At 34.0% G+C, this 18,837-nt stretch overlaps 1 protein-coding gene across 4 annotated transcripts in view; it reads left to right on the top strand.

The window, feature by feature from the left end:
* Positions 1-6,494, top strand: part of LOC107165362 (uncharacterized) — a 57,416-nt gene extending 50,922 nt beyond the window's left edge. For all 4 annotated transcript variants that reach the window (XM_089222663.1, XM_089222661.1, XM_089222662.1 and 1 more), the window contains exon 4: positions 1,561-6,494. In XM_089222663.1, coding sequence (XP_089078789.1) covers positions 1,561-4,363 — 2,803 coding nt within the window. In that variant the 3' untranslated portion in view covers positions 4,364-6,494. The remainder of the gene's footprint in view (positions 1-1,560) is intronic.
* Positions 6,495-18,837: the final 12,343 nt, after the last annotated feature.

The raw sequence follows: 18,837 nt of genomic DNA, 5'->3' as shown, positions 1-18,837 counted from the left end.
CAAATATTTTGAATTAAACTCTCCTAAGCCCATATTCTTAGATTTGAAGGTAAACAATTTCTATTTGAAAATGTGATACTGACATTAATTGATTTTGCTGTCAAAATATCACAAAACACGAATAACCCTTTAAAAAGTACATTTCTGTAGCTGTATTGAAACCGCGCATTTGTCAACTGCTGGTTTTCTGTTCGATCGATTTTCAACGATACGCGTGTGTTTCGTTATCGCGATTTGCATTGACGATTTTTTGTTACGTATACTATTGAAAAAACTTAATTCATTCCGGCTGGCAATAATTATCGTGTGGCCACATATTGCAATTATTGTCGTCGTTGTTGTTGCTAAACTGCACGTGGCCACACGTTGCAGTAGCTTAATGTAGGTGGTGGTGTACATGTAAATGCATATGCCTTAAAAGTAATTTATGCCCGTAATAAGTACTTGTTTTGGTTTTACGAGTGCCAGAGAGCGTGAGTTTGATATGTACACATATAGGTATAGTACACCACTTAGTCGTGTGTGGCATACAGATGTCTGCAGAGTTCGCTGATGAAATGCATTTTAAAATATATATGTACATTGGTTAGCCTATATAACTATGTAATTCTTTGCAGTTAAATCAGAACATATAGGAAAATTATATTACCACTGTTTTCGGTGCTATAAAATTATGATTGTACGGAATATATAATGTTCGGTAAACCAAGAAAACTAATTTTGGCTTATAACTAAGGACAATTTATATTTAAATATCATACACGATTTTTTTCAGAATGTGTTCGATTATTTTCCATGGGTACTATTTTATCTATATATAAATACACACAAACGCTATGATCGTCTCATCCGTTAACGGTGTGTGTCGTGTGATAATATAATATTGTGGAGGGTTAACGAGTACACACTACACAGGTACGCACGTCGTATACCTAAGTTATTATATATAGGTAATATGAACACGAAATAAAGTTTTTATAGCCATCATTTCATCAACGTCTAATAATTTCTGGTTCTATTATAGACGCGGGTTACGTTAACTGCTCATGTGTTGCATTATACTATACATAAATGCATAATACTAATAAAGTGCTTGTATTATCGTCATTAAACCAAACGTTTGCACAGTATTATTTAAATCGGTGACATAAAAACGACTGTCGATGATGAGTCAAACAGTGCCTGTGTAGATTATTTTCGTGTACGATCGCGACCGACGTGACGAGCGATGATGGTCAGAAGATTGTTATGCGAACCATTCGTGGTACATAAGCGAGTATTGGACACTCGTTTAAAAACCACACTACGTAGAATAGGTCAATATAATTATGATTTTGTAACGATTTCATGGTACACGCGCTCAATACTTTAGACGGATTTCTTCTAAGCTCGACAAAGTCCAACTTTACGCTTTATAAATATATATAATTGCATACAGTAGGTCTACACCCAACATATAATACAACGCTCGTGTTTCAATGGTCGTTTGTAAGTGTGCTGTGTCGCAGTGCTGAGACCTTATCTGATGCAGCTAAAACCTTATACGCTTTCATTTTACAGATCGAAGCCGACGAAACAGCCTAGTCACATGGCCGGCCGGAAGACTTACACGGAAGACGAGCTGCAAAAGGCGCTTCGAGACATACAGAGCGGTAAGTTGGGCACGAGACGTGCGGCCGTCATATACGGCATACCCAGGTCAACTTTACGGAACAAGGTATACAAAATGGCCCACGAACGGGACAGCAGTGGTGGCGGCGGCGTAGGAGTGGGCGTCATCAGGGATCCGTCGACGGCCGGAGACGACCCGTCCAATGGACAGGCCGCCGAGCTGTTGCCGTTGCTGACCGAGGATGACGATGACGAGGACAGGGACACGGCGTCGGTGGGCGAGGATGAGTGCACAACCAGAACAGCAGTGGCGACAGCGGACAACAAGGACCGCCAGCACGTGCCACAGCCGCATCATCAACAACCGCCGCAACATCGCAGCCAGCAGCACAGGACAGCGTCGCCGTACATGACCGTCGAAGACTTGTTGCGGATCACGGCCGAACAGCAGCAGCAAGCGGCTGTGGCCATGCCCAACGCCGAGACGCTCCGACTGTTCCTGCAACACTATGCCAACAACAAGCTACTGCAAAACAGGCCGGAACCGCATTACCGTGGTCGTGACGTATCTATAGCGGACGGTCGATCACCATCGCCACCATCTGCCACCGCTGCTGCCGCCGCCGCCGCCAGGTTTCCACTGCCCATGACAGCGGACCTATGGCCGGCGGCTGCAGCCGCTGCGGCCGCAGCTGCAGCCTTGGACCCGCAACACATGGGAACCTATCTATCGCAGTTGTTGTCTTCGTCGGTGGCGGCCACGTCGCCTTCGACTGGACTAGGGTCGCCACACTTATTACCATCACACGATAGTTCACCGCCACCGCCGCCACCACCCCCGCCGCTGCAACATATGTCCACGGCCCACCACCAGCATGAATACCTCAAAGATTTCACCGTCAAGGACTTGATGCGCAAAATACTGGACGAAGAGCAACAGCAGCAGTTGCAGCACTTACAGCATCAATACAACAACAAGTTGGTAGACCCGAGACGGTGGTCATCAAACGGCTGCAGTTCGTCTGAACCAATGGACACGGGCCGCAGCAACGACGATGACTCGAACCCGTCCAACGTCATCCTGAGAATACCATCGTACAAGCCAGTCCCGGGTGGCAAGAGTAGCGATTACGAGTTGATGCAGTGCACCAGGGACATCCGGTCACCGGGGCGGGCCAACAGCGTTCGAAGTGACACGTCGTCACCGCCGTCGTCATCCGGTGGTGGTGGCAAACATCCGGTCAACCTGAGAGACGTGATCGCCAAAAGCATCACACAGAGGTTCCAGTCCGATCCACCGCTCGCACCGCCCATACCAGCCGTAGAGTCGTTTGCCCGAGCCTACCAACAGTACCAGCAGCAACAACACCATAATCAACAACAGCAGCACCACCATCACCATCTGCAGCAGCAGCAACAGCAGCAGCATCCCACCTCGTTCGGTACCGGTAACCCCGTCATCAGGAATCACAACAACAATAATTTGCAGCAGGACGATTGCCGAAAACGGGTGCCGACGCCTACCAACAAAACATCGTCGGTCGTAACACCATCGTCCGCCGGCGCTGGGTTCCATGCTGGCGGTTCGTCGTCGTCTTCATCCAACTCGGCGTCGGCTGCCGCAGCAGCTGCAGCTGCCGCGGCTGCGGCGGCGGCCGGAGGTAAGGGCACCAGGCCCAAGCGGGGCAAGTACCGAAACTACGACCGAGACAGCCTAGTGGAAGCCGTACGAGCGGTGCAACGGGGCGAGATGAGCGTGCATCGGGCTGGTTCTTATTACGGCGTGCCACACTCGACGCTCGAGTACAAGGTCAAAGAGAGACATCTGATGCGACCCAGAAAACGTGAGCCCAAGAACCCTCCGTCTTCGTCCTCCGTGTCCGCAGCGGTTGTCGCAGATCATCACTCGGACAGGAAAAAGTCGTCGTCCGACCTGTCGTCCTCGTCGTCTGTCGTTCGGCCAGCCGACAAGATGACTACCACCTCGTCGTCCTCGTCGTCGGCCACGCCACCGGCTATCAAACTTCCCGCGCACGTCCAGTTCCCGACGCAGCAACAACTTTCACCGCTCCAGACGCCCAACGGGCTCAAGATGTTCGACGCCGCGGGTCCGGTGGGCCCGTATCAGGCGTCGTTCCCGTTCTGGGCACCCAGCCCGTTCCACGTGCCCATGGATTTTCAGCGGAATCCGGCGTACGGGCCAATGTCGATGATGCAACGGATCCAGGCTGAGTCACGGCTACACCACCACCAGGCCTCTGCTGCCGCATCCATCGCCAGCCTTGGCAAGAACGCTCGCGAGGTGGCCGAAAACTTATACGACGGCACGGATAATGGCAGCTTCTTAGACGGCATCATCAGGTCAAGCTTGGAGACGGGGCTAAAATCGGCAGCCGCCATGGCCGCTGCCCAAGCAGCGGCCAAGAGCACCGCGAAGGGAGGCGGTGGAGAAGGCAGCGGTGGTGACGACGACTGCAGTCAGAACGGTTCACCACCAGTATCCGGAGCCGAAAACGATGGTGACCACCACATGGAGGACCTGGCGGCCACGCCGCCGTCATGCCAGGACTCAGCCGCGGACAGCGATGACGAGAAGCCGCAACCCCAGTCACCGGAAGGACAGGAACATCGTCATCAGCAGCACGACGATTCCGAACACGAAACAAACGCTGATCGGGCGTCTACCGCTTCGCCCCAACAAGCGACCGAAACGGAAAACGACGACGATGACAACGCCGACGCGGTCGTCTGAGGTAAAACCGTTGGTATGCAGCATAATAATATTTTAACGATTAGTGCGTTATAAAAATAATAATATCAATTCGGGAACAAATCGAATAAGTATTTCGTGTAAACGTCTTATGCGACTATTCGCGTGTGTAAATACATGTAATATTATGGTGGAATAGAGAGCTCTATTGCTGCCGACTAAGAAAAGTATATTATATTATATTAGGTACTACATAATAGAATACGTGGTGTGAGTTTGTTTTGTTTTGGTAACGATTTCGATTGAGAATGGAAATCAAAAAGAATGAAAAAAAAATGTAATCGGTTAGTGCAATTTTTACGTAATTTTTGTTAAAAATTAAAATTATAATACATTTATGTATAACGCGCATTACCAAATTGCTGACGGTAATGTAAACTATACCATGAATATTGTTATTTCGCGGTGTCTTTGTGATAAAAAAAATTGTTTATATTCGTTTACGTTGTGTTTTTCTTTTATAATTTAAAAATAAAAAATCTTGCGTTTTTTTTATATGAAATTTTATTGCACTACCATGTTTTAAATCTACGAATATTTTTGGTTATAAACGTCTCATATTTTGTACAGTGTATAAAAATAATGTAATAATTTATTTATTTTATTATTATAACATATATTATAAATCATTATTACTTGTAGGTATATACTCGTATATAATACGTCATATTGTATTGTATTGATTAACATCACGGTCTTACGCATGCCTATATGTATATCATATGATATTTAATCTAAAATTAAAATGGTAATTGATACACGGACCAGAAAGATGTATATATCTTATTATATAATACAATACACATATTGCATATATAAGAAAACCGCATGAAAATGTTTGTGCCATAAAAATATTGATAGTATATGTATAATATAATTTTATAATATGTGTACAGCAGAGATATTTCATTGGACGAGCTCTTAACACTAAACGGATGTTTATAATTGACTATATTTTCTAATCGCGTGTTCTATACGAACAAATATTTAATTTATTAAGTTTTTTCGTTTTATATACGTAAGGACATTGTTTTTTTTTCACTTCTATATTTGTATGTATATATAAAAAATTGAATAATTTTTAAGACTATTATTTCGTATTATTGTTCCTTTTAAACATGTCGAGGAAAACGATGATTATATAAACTTAAAGAGCAAATATTTAAAAATATATATATATATATATATATATATATATATATATATATATATTATTTTAGTGTTTGATTTATAATAATATTATTATCATGTGAAAGTCTGTAATTTTTTTCTCGATTTTTACTATATATATTTTTTAAACTCTAATCATATCATTACGACATTAGGTAGTTGTTTTTTTAATATAATATATATATATATTAGAGGAAGGTTGTGCTTTGATTATATTATGTACTCATTCGGCCGCAATCAAACCTATGTGTAAAGGGAATGATAAAATCGATTTACATTCCATACAATGCGTTATATTATATTTATAACTGCTGAACTCAAAACTGTATCTCTAGTTTTTCGTGACATTTTTTTAAAAGCCCAAAGACAGCAAAGCATTCCAAAATAATTTTTTTTAAATATACGTACGTTTATAATATAACGTGTATCGTGTTCATTTACATTTGTAATTTTCTGGGGGGGAAGTAGGATATATAATATGACAGAGCGTTACAGAACTTAATATGGATTTATAATGTTGTATATTGTTATTGATATTATTGTGTAATCAAATAATTTGTGTTCATTGAAAAAAACATATTTTTAAAATATAGACTATAATTATTTTATGGTCTTTATATTAAAATGTATTGTTGTACAGTGTTTTTGTCTTTTTTTTTTGTAATTATTTAAGTCTCAGACATCATGCGTAGTGCTAATGTATAACTGTGTATTTCATATGATCAAAACAAAATATTTTTTCAATTTGTATCCTTACGTGTTTAGTTATTATTTTTTATTGAAATAACATCGTATATGATAGTTATTATATAATGATAATTATTATTACTGTCGAATTGTATCATTCATTTTACTCTGTACAAAAATATTATTTTTAATAATAATACAAACTTCTTTGAGGTCAATTTTTGTACTAATAAAATCGTTCTTTTTTATGATCGTACATATTATGCTATACCTATATTGTTATGATGTATCTATTATTTCACCGTCGCATTTTTATATAGATAGTCGTCGAGAAGAAGGCTTCAATGGACATCTAGAAACAGATAGAATAAGTAGATAGATACCTTAGTAAAGAATAAAGACTAATAAAAAAAATCATGAAATATTCTAAAATTATCGTGAACTAATACCACGTAAGTATACGTAATGGCTAATATACATATAATATTAATTATATGATGTTCGCACACGAATGCATAATATACAGTGTAATTCACAATGCATTCCTAAAATTCTAACGTCCTTTCTATCCCACAATAATGCATTTACTCGAAAAACTACTTGTTTATTTACAGACAAAGTTTACAAACACCTACTTACATTTTTATGCCATTTCATTTGAAAGTAGGTCCGGCAATATAAAATTATTTTTTCTAAATGATAACTATCCTTTATTACTGCAAATTGTTAAGCAGATTATAATATTTAACTTTTGAGTACGTGTCTAATAAATATATTGAAGTTTGATCGAGTAATTTTTGAGTTACTTAAATGTATGTTTATTATATAATATTTATCCTCGTATTTATTTTACTTGTCCCCTAGCTGTGCCACTCCGCCACTACACCACTCATCAAAATACTAATACCTAAGCTATGTTGAAACTAATAAACCACTAATCCAAAAATTGATTTGTATTATAAGTCGAAGTATTCAAACAATTATATTTTGGATTACAAAATAAAAAGCGGGTAAGTGGATGTCGCTCTGCTGTACATTATAGGTGGTGGGGTGGACCTCTGACTAGGGTAGGTTAGATTTGAATGCAATGATAGGTATCATTGTATACGAAAAACGATTCTGAACGGAGATGATTTGTCAGTCTAGGATATATTATAGATAATTAAAAATTTTCAAATCTTTGATTTAAAAAGAAAATTTTGTATAAATTTCTAGCTTAAAATAATTTTCGAATTTTCGTAATTTTTACGTATTTAGTCAATATTTGAACTTCAAATGCTAATAAAAAAAAATTGTGCCTACGTATTTTTATAATTTTTTAATTACCATAAGAATAACTTATGAGGAACTTTGTATTCAATTTTCAAGTATTTTGATAGGGCCGAAAAAATTTTATCAACCCTTCAAAAAAAATTTTCAGAAAAATTGAAAATTTCAGATGTCTATTAATATCTCAAAAAAAAGTCAAAATATTTTTAAAATTAAATCATGTAAAAAAAAATGCCAATCTAAATAACTGATAAAATTTTCACGTATCTACGACTTATACTTTTTGAATAATAACAAATATTTAAAATCGTTTCAGGATAAATCGTTATCGTAACGCTATTTCGTAAAAATTTAAAATTCAAACGCACCTCAAATTTTTCCTATAATGACGCTTCGAGATTTCTTTATAGCTACTTGAAAGAAAACTTATGGAAAACTTAGTGTTGTATTCTTAATCCTTAGTTATAAACACAAAAAAATTTATGATTTTTCAGCTTCAAAATTACTTGCAAATTTTCGCATTTTCGACAGATTTCGTAAAAATTTGAATTATAAACGCTTATAAAAAAAAATTGTGACTTATGATTTTTAATTTTTTTTGGTCATCTAACTTTTTTTTACCGACACTTAAAAAAAAAATTCTCAAAAAAATTGAAAATTTCAGTGGTCTATAATTAACAAAAAAAGTCAAAAATTTTTGAAAATTAAACTGTATATAGATAACACTAACATAAACATTTGGTGAAAATTTCAAGTATTTACAGTGATTAGTTTTTGAATGACAACCATATAAAAAAATCGATTGTTGGATCTGTTGGAAAATGTTTACTTTTGACCTCTATAATGCACCAAGGATCTTCAATTTTACATCGGAAACCACCCCCAAAGTTTGAAATCGAAGCATTATTTCGACTAGTTATGCTGTACACAGACACAAAAAAAACATACATCATTGTAAAATCAATACATTCATCATTTCGTTCAGAATCTAAAAAACAATGTTTAATCGAACGGAAATTGCGATATCGATTTATCGAAATCGGCAAAAAGATTTTAGAAGTAGGTATATAGGTATTACCTATATATATACTATTAAAGGTACCTCTCGGCTCTCCAGCTACTAAACATAAAACTAGGTGTGTGCACCGGCCACTGAACGTCGATCACGCGTGTAACTATTATCGATCAAGCATTAAAATTATGTAAAATGTAGATCCATGTGTAGGTGCACGTATTCTTACGGTGGGTATACAATATAACATATGTTGTGTATTTGTACCTATAGGCTATAATAATTATACATCTGTGTTAAGACATTATTGTAGATGTCATCGACAAGTGCAATGTATTAGTGTAATAACAACTGGAACGCAATAATGTTATTTACGCACGTGTATACACATACATATGTGAAATAACAAATTGATTGTGTGTAAAAAAATGTTTACATATAGTTAGGAAAATACTTTCGCAAAAAATATAAGACGTTCGATAAAAGATTATAATAATATTTTTATTTTTATTTTTTTTAAAGCATATAATCTGTAAAATTACAATAAGTATACATATGAAAATATATAATAAAGCTTTACATAAGTACACGATAAAAGCAGCCGATGCCAATGGCAACACGTCTTTATAACTTGATAAGGTAAAGGATAACGTCCGATATTAAGTTATATTTTGTATGTTATATGTATTCTGTCCAGTTTGTCTTAAACCAGCACACTAGCTTAAGATGAGTATACTTATGTACAATTTATAATAATTAATAGATGAATGTGATGTAGAGTACTTGTATAGTGTAAAATCATAAAATTGTTTATTAATGACCAAAAATTAGTATTCATTTAATTTGGCGCGGTAGTCTCGTTATATTTACCGTTCAATTTTGTGGGATCGTTATACAAATCGGTTGCATAACTCAGTCCTATATTAAAATGTATAAGTAACTATTTGCATTTCGATGGTTATAGTTTTTAGTTTTTTTCGTCAAATGATAGGTATATTTGTTTTTTATTTTTTATTCAACATAATACATCAAAATAGAACCTTCTGGCACTCAATAACATACCTGCTCTATAATTCATGTATTTGCGATTAAAAAAATACACGTGATCGTAAATTTGAACTACTGGACGTATATTTTGATATATTATGTGTTAGTATGATGGAGACAACACACGAAGGTACAATGTATTCTTAAAACCCCAGAATTAATCAATGGTTATACAATGTACATGTCATACTATAACATATTAATAAATTAAATGTTCATTATTTTTTTTTCCTTTTAATAATTACAATATTGTTTATTGAAAATATCAATAATTGTAAAATTATTGTATTCTTGTTCCAAAAAAAAAAAATATAGCACGCATGCATGCACTGTACAATAGTTAAGTTGTATTAAGTGGAACGAAAAGAAAAAAAAATAATGGAAAATGCTGATTTTAATATTATTAATCGTTAAATTTTTACTTCCTCTTTCAAAGCTCAAAGCACTACATTATAACATTATAATGTTAAACGAATAGATAGGAAAATCTAATTTTTTTTTAATCTCATAAGAATATTCATAACTTAAGCCATGGTCATTAATAAAAACTATGCAAATCATTTTTTGAATGAAGCGTAAATGAGATATTTACGATCTATGAATTAAATCAAAATTATTATAATATACTGAACAATAATTGATCAGTGTCTTAATCAACAATTTTCAGATTAACGAGCATATTTTTATACATCATACATCACTCAGACCGTGTTTCGTAACAAATAAACCATTGAAAATGATTTTTTAATCTTCACCGTTTCAGCCATAAATTATAAAGTGATAACCATGCAAAAATGATGAATGTTCATTCTAGGCGAATACATTGTAACATTATATATATATTAAATATATATTGATAGTAAATCTCGAGTTTTTCTATACTGTTTTTTAGTGTCATTTTCATATATTAACTTGTAATCATAACTTACTTGGTTCGGTTCTTATTAATTAATTATTTGAATAAAAGTATTAAGTATTTGATATAATTAAGTAGTAGCGTGTATTCAATTGTCTAAGAGCCTGTTGAAATGAATTATAGGCCGCATGTGTCCGGTTACCTAAAAATACTTCCCGTGCACCATATAATTACTTATATAGGATAGAAATACTTATCATATTTTTCATGTACACAAATTGACAAATAATTATACCCTATAAATGAAGCGCAGACTGCAGGGTTAGGATATTATACAAACATAAGTGACGACCAATAGTAATAGCACGCACTTTTAAAGAAAAATAATTTTAAAAACCTAAAAAGTATAATATCTGCAGGTGTTGAGTATACCGAATGTTAAGTAGGTTACTGTAATACGGTATTTTGAACTAATTTATATCTGAAACATAAATCGCTTAATATCTTGATATATGACGTTATAAAGTAATTATTATCATAAATTATTTATAATAGGTATCATAAAATAATAATATTTTTATATCATCACAATTGTTATTTGTTATAAACTCGAGTCGAGTCAATAACGACGTGTATAGCCATATCATTCGTATGATGTAGAACGGTGTGAACCCTTAACAGGACCATGGTATTGAAAGCCCTAAAAAAGTCTAATTCAATCTAAATATTTAGAATATTTAATAGAATAAAGAAATATAATACTCCTACTTCCTAGTGGTGAAGTTTCAAGTTCCTAAGAAATGTATTTTTGGAATTAGGTAAATACATCAAATTAACTCAAATCGTTGTTTTTTGTTTAACATCTAATATCGATGAAAATTTGATTTGAAAAGCCTATGTAAATTGTAGTCATAAATTGTGAATTTCATAATTAGGTTTCTGTATAAGAACAACTTTTGACTGATATGACACACCTTATATTACTTTTTCAAGACTAAACTATTACATTTTTAACGACAAAATAATTTTTATTTTAACATATATCTATATTTGTTGGTTATAAAAATTTTTTTACTTACTTATTTAAACTCTTGCATTAAATTGTCAAGCCGTAGGTAGTTATAGGTGTTAAAATTAAAACATTATGTTTCTTGTGTGTTATTATCTACAAATATAATTCAAAATTAACTTTAAAAGTTTATATGAACAAATGCTGTTTTTGTTTTTGTCATTATTTTACTTAAATTTTCTAAGTTTTCCCTATTATTTTGTTAAGTGCGGGTAATATTTTTGCTTCTTTAGGAAGAAAAACTAGATTTTCTATCAAAAACCCAGCTCAAAATTGAAACTCATTCAGTGGTAACAGTGATCGTCGAATTCACTATACATATTTAGTCTGAAGTGACTTGATTTCGCGTGCGAATATAATAATACTGTAATCTGCACCATTCTGAACCAGCATGGTAGCAGCATGTATCTACACAGCCACACAAGGGTGAATATAGTATAACTCTGTAATAAGTCATAACAATATTTATAAAGAAATATATATAAACCTTTAAAACCTATAAGTGAAAAAAATATTAATTTTCATGAGTTTACGCCGTTCACGGTGAAATCACCATGAAATATCGGCAATGAGTATCTATATATTAATTTGTTTTCTGTATTCAATTGTATTTTTTTATTTTTAAATTCTATAATAATTACCCGTTATTTACCACTCCAATACTTGACAATTGAGATAAATACAATAAAATCGCATAACTATAGCTGTTGATATGTAAATAGATCACTTGCAGAAAATATTTTCAGCAGAAAAATTAGACTTATAATTTATAAAGTATATTATGATTTGTATGTTATTGTTATTTACGAACTATAAGAATTAGCAGAAAAAGTATGATTTTTTACTAATTTTCTATCACAGCAAAAAAACAAATTTTTTTGATGAAACATTTTAGAAAAATATGATGTAAACTCCATATTCAAAGCATATTATTTTACCAATACTGCATCCCTGCATGATATTATATTATACTCCTACGACGGCTCACCCTTATATGTATCAGTAATGCTGTGTGTCAATAAGGGTCGAAGACGTGAAAATGTGGGACAGTAGGTATAATATACCATATGTATATATGTGTGTGTGTGTGTGTGTGTGTGTGTGTGTGTGTGTGTGTGTGTGTGTGTGTGTGTGTGTGTGTGTGTGTGTGTGTGTGTGTGTGTGTGTGTGTGTGTGTGTGTGTGTGTGTGTGTGTGTGTGTGTGTGTGTGTGCGTGTGTGCGTGTGTGTGTGTGTGCGTGTGTGTGTGTGTGTGTATATAGGTATATACACACCTAAAGTCATTCGGAGTGTCAGAAGTGGCGTTGACGACCGGACCGTTAAAGGGGGTGGTAACCACGTTTGCCCTAGTTTCGCATTTCAAAAGCGTATATACATCCTCGTTTGGCTCATATATACATGTGTGTGCGTGTGTGTGTGCACGCGTGTGTGTAGAACTCTAACAGATCGTAAATCGGTTTTAATCGAAGCCATCACGAGTGCACGCGAATTTGAATTTCATTTCCACCCCTGCCGTCACCATGCTATTTAGGTATATAAGATGCGCGTCGTAAGGAAGGTGACAGGACGATGAGAGGAGCTGCACTCTTCAGCGATGGCGATGGCTCTGACGGAACTGATAATAATAATATAAATATACACACATACATACATATATTTTAAAGGTACATCGTATACAGACGGCGAACGAGAACCCGGAAAATCCGGAAGTGATTGCGCTCCCGGGTAGATTTTTTCAGTTTTACGTTTTTACCTACATATACAATATAGTATATATATATATATATTTATTTTTACGTAGTAATTGCGTTTTCCAGCCGCCACTGCTGCAGAGAGCCGATCGTCAGACGCCCCCCCCTCCCCGAAACGCCACCTATCGTGAAGAGTCTGTGGGGGTATATTACACGTCCGCCCCTGTCGACTGTGCACTCGACCGTGTGCGTCCCGCCGAACGGAAGCAATTTTCGCAGTGCGCACCGAAACTAAAGGCCTAAAAGTTAATTGTGCGCCGCTGCCGCAATCCTTCCACGCACCTGCACGTGCCGTATATGCACCTTGTCATCTCCTCTTCCCACCCCACTTCTTCTCGACCATATTCTCTTTCTCCTTCATTTTCTCCTCCTACGATTCATCGTGTACTCCTATACTTCTTCTCTTCCTCAACTGCAGCAAACACATCTCTTCCACGGTATTATATATATATAATATTATATGCGTTAGCACTTTGAGGGAAATTGTCTATTTGCGCGTCACTATCGAATTTTCGTTTTTTCTCCTTTCAACCACTCCACCCGTTCCTCCATTCCGTATTAATAAATATATGTATATACTATATATATATATTATAATATATACACAAAAACTACCACGTAAATATTATAACTACGTACTGCAGAAAGAGGCGCAAACGCTTGAAACATTAATATTATTATATACAATATACAAATATTGGAAACGAGTTTTTTTAGTTCGAATAACACAAACTTAGGAATAATGTTACTTGTGTGGCAGTTGTGTTATCCATTAACGATTTGTTATAACATTTCCATTTACGCATATATGTACCTAACTAATAATAACAAACGTCTTTTAGTAGTCTTTCACTTTATACACATATCATTTTGCGAAAGCGTATTATATTTAATATTTATTAATTTAATATTTAATATCATATTGTATATATTATATTATAATATGTACTAGATATTTGCGTTCGACCATTCATTCAACTTTTTTTTAAGCTTTTTATGGATATTAAATCGATTCTTATCATACGTTTTAGATATTTGTTCACAATAATATATTATACAGAATGATACACAAAATCACAGAGCATAATGGTGCTAATTTCCTCTATTTATCCTTTAGTTGTACCAAGTAGGTACTTGCTATATGTAGGTACTTAGATTATAGTTTTAAAAATTAAAAATATTAAAAAAATTTTATTGTTTCAATGTTTTTATACAAAATGTAGTCATAGATAGTTAATTGTACCTACATCTGCATATTCGTGAAAGAAAATGCGTGATTTTTCAAGATAAAATAAATTGTTTTATATTTTACATATGACTATATAAGATACCTAAGACATAGATCTAATAGCTGTGGTATAAGATTAAGTTTCATTTTTAAAACCATTTTAATAAAATACTTATACTTAATCAAAAATTCAAAACAATACAAAATCGATTTGGAATGTGTTTTTACCACGAAAAGTTTATGGGAAAATACTGTTGAAAACCTCAGGATTTTGTCGGAAATAAATAATATTATGAAATCGGTGACAATCGCGTACCTATTATGGTCTCCCTCGCATGTAATTGATCTGAATATTTGATATACATACGTCATACATCATGACGCGCGTGTGCTTCTCTACAGGCATTCTATAATTATTGGCATTATATTTCGTATTATTCTTTACATTTTTCGATACCTATATTTGTGAACCACAGTAATATAACGCAGCCACATATACGAATATGTACGATATAATATAATATTTTACTATTTTACTTTCTTAAACTTGTTTTATACACAATATGTAGACATGTATAGGTTTACCCTCGTATATAATATTATAAATTATATTATTATGACATCGTCGTGATGCGGTACGTATATCGAACTCGGACGGACATATTGTTTTTAATATCTACATATTGTAATATATTTATACATAGGGTAATCCATATTTATCTAAAAACTCTAACTAACAAAGTCAGGTTCCGAGAAATTTGAAAAATAGGTTGTTTTAAAATGATCAAGACGTATTTGTTACACTATAAAAAAAAATCTATATTTTCACCATTGTCGTATCACGAAGATTTTTATAGGCTATTTGTTATTTTTATACATATGAATTGTGAATTCTGTCTCGATATTGCTGGAAGCATTAGATTTTTTTCTAAAAATGTTGATGCATAAGTATCAAATATTTAGTGGTTTCTATTAGCCAACATTTAAAATTTAAATTATAACGGGTACAGCGGTTGCAGTGATGTACCACTACTTTCACGAGATATAACACACCGCTTGATATTTTACATTTATTCGTTCTAATCCTAGAATATTTTTAGAAATAATCACTGTATGTATCTTTGAACGTGGTTGAAAATGTTTTTTCTAAAAATTTTGCGTTTAAACTACTTCTGTATAAAACTTAATTTTTAAAAATTGGACATATTTTACAGAGAAAATTTCTGTAGCTAGTTAAATGGATCACCCCGTATACAATATAATATATTAATATCTACTTATACGTACACGACCAAAGTGTGCAATATACTTCCATGCGTGTTATAGTAGTTGACAGATATCAGATATCGAGAGAGGAGTGCACGCACGCACGTAAAGGTATATTGTGTTTGATTTACGATCCACTGAGTAGAATATTATTACGATAGTGTTCAAAGCTCTCGCGGTTATTCGTAGAGATAGGTAAGTACAGTGTACATTATATTATGGGTATATATTATAGGTACGGTTGTAGCCCATAAGCGCAAAATATGACCCAAAAGCGCAAAAATAAATAACCCATAAGCACAAAAAAATTACCTTTTTAATAACCCATATAATAGCAAATCAATTTCATAAAAATTTGTATTTTATTAAAATCGTCGTTATTATTAATATTTAATTGAACATTTACAGTGATATTAAAATCAGTTTAAAAATTAGTAAAATATAAAAATTATAATTTTGAATATTATTTTAATTTTGTTAAACAAGTATATAATAAATAAATGAATAAATCTATTAAACTTATATAATAATGAGTAGGTACCTCAAAGTTAAATTTCAAATTTGAAGGCAACTGACATCAAGAATTCCAATCTGGAATTTTTTTTCTTCATACAAGGTCCAAATTTATGTATTGGAGATGACTATAGTTTTACAATTTATTTTTGCGCTTTTGAGTTATCGAAAAAAGGTCGATTTGCGCTTTCAGGTTTCATCTATACTTTATAAAGTCATGGTCACATTAAGTACATATAGTAGCATCATCACACACACACATATGAATAGCCGTATAGATTATAGTAATTATACGATGGTATAATGACTAATGAACCGGCTGCAGTGAACTCGGGGCTAAGACAAATCGATTCTCTATCGCCGATTCTGTTCAACGTGGTATTGGAAAAGGCAATTAGAGAAATGAAAATTGGGCCTAACGAGGGTATTATAGGCTACAAGACACGTCGATAGGTATACTTGCTTATGCTGATGATATAGTATTGATGGAAGAGTCTCGGGATAGGTTGAAGAGTTTATTCAGTAGGTTGCATAATGCAACGTCAAAAGTAGGACTATGTGTAAATGAAGGAAAAACGGAGTTTATGTTTTTGAGTAGAAGGGAACTACCTTTCTGTCAGTTCATAAGAGTGGATAACTACGAATTTAAAAGAGTAGAACAGTTCAAATATCTAGGTTCTATTTTGACCGAAAAAAATAATGTAGCAAACGAGGTAGCAGCAAGAATTCAAGCCGGGAATAGATGCTATTATGGACTGACTAAGGTACTAAGCTCACGAACAGTATCGCGAAGAATGAAAGAACGATTATATACGTCCTTAATACGACCGGTTGTATTGTATGGATCGGAAACATGGCCAATTAGAAAAATGGACGAGCATAGGCTCGTGGTCTTTGAAAGAAAAGTGTTGCGGAAAATATATGGCCCGGTCAAAGACGAAATAACTGGGGAGTGGAGACGAAGAAAGAACATAGAGCTGGAAATACTGTATGGTAGTGCGGACATAATATTGGAGGTCATCAGAAGCAGAAGACTACGGTGGGCTGGCCACGCTTGAAGGAGCCAAAATCCACTTTTACACGCAGTGATTGAACAAAACCCTGTAAGTAAAAGGCCTCTGGGAAGACCAAGAATGCGATGGGAAGATGTTGTAAAGAAGGACGTTGAGCAGTTGGGAGGTTGTTCCAATTGGAGAAATCTAGCTTTGGATAGAGAAGGATGGAAGCTTGGTTTTGAGACGGGATGGTCTTAAAGGCCCAATAAACCCCTAAGAAAGAAAGAATGACTAATGAGGTAGGTTACCTATGCTGGCACACCATACCTTTTATTCGTGTATTTTTTCATGATGTCGATGTGTATCTGCATATTATTTAATGTTGTGATATAAGTCCTCATCGGTGTTATTATTATAGTTAAATACTTAGATATGATTTTCGAAATATTGATATCTACGTCCATAGAATTTATAACAAAATAAATTTATGAAACGTGGAATACTGCAGGTACTCTTCAAAATTTAATTTCCATACTATTATAATCATTAATCATATTACGAATTACTTCTCATTTATAAAGACCGAGCCAGTTTTTGGTTTACCCTAATTAGATATAGTTATGTTTTGAAATTAGACGGGTCAATCAATATATTCTTAAATATATGACTAACACGTTAGTCTACGTACCTGTTTAAGATCGTATTATACTATTATTAAACTTCAAGCATTATGAGTTGATGATGAAGATTCGTTGAAATTGACTAGTCAACTCAAGACTGATCAAATCGAGGTCAGAACTGAAAACTTAAGATTTTTGATCCGGAAGTGTGTATATTATTTTAAAGGTTTGTTATAAACTTATAATTATAAACAATGTTTCATGAATGTTGATTATCAGTATAAAACCGTATTAAAATATTAAATCGTTTATAAATACCTATATGGCTATATTACACTCTCGTCATTCATATAAAGTAGAATTTTAGATATTTTGTGAAATTCCGTCTCAAGAAATACGAAACACTAGTTACATACTTAAACAAAAGTGAATTAAAACCCTGACTGTAGGTTGTAGGAAATATTACATTAGTTTTGTTAAAAATACTTTTTAAATTGTATTTAAATACTGATATTAATATAATCTAGTACTAAAAAATATATAAATAAATGTAGATATAACTAAATCTATTCAAAAAGTATTTCAAACATATTTAAAATACTTTTAAGACAAAATTACTTAAGAATAAATATAAATAATTAATACCTATGTATTTAAGCATGTTCCATATAAAATTTTTCATTTAATTGTACAAGTATAAGAAAGACAATTGATTTTGTGATCAGTAATATTACAGATTTAAAGTTGTAATGTCGCATTTTTTTTTTGTCATTATTAGAATTTTGAACTAACAACTTTATTTTATGCTAAAAAATTAAAATCAACAAATATGTATTATTAAAATAATTTAACTAATATAAATTAGACAATAAACAATATATATAATTGAACTGAATCCGTTTTTGATTGGAAAAAATGCATTCATTATATTAAACCATTTTTCCTAAACGAATTTTGTGTGCTACGGAAAACAA

Source organism: Diuraphis noxia, unplaced genomic scaffold (assembly GCF_037042655.1).
Source record: "Diuraphis noxia isolate RWA-SAM2 unplaced genomic scaffold, SU_Dnox_SAM2 contig0003, whole genome shotgun sequence".
In the NCBI taxonomy this organism is placed as follows: domain Eukaryota; kingdom Metazoa; phylum Arthropoda; class Insecta; order Hemiptera; family Aphididae; genus Diuraphis; species Diuraphis noxia.
This window is presented reverse-complemented; position numbering and strand designations above follow the sequence as displayed.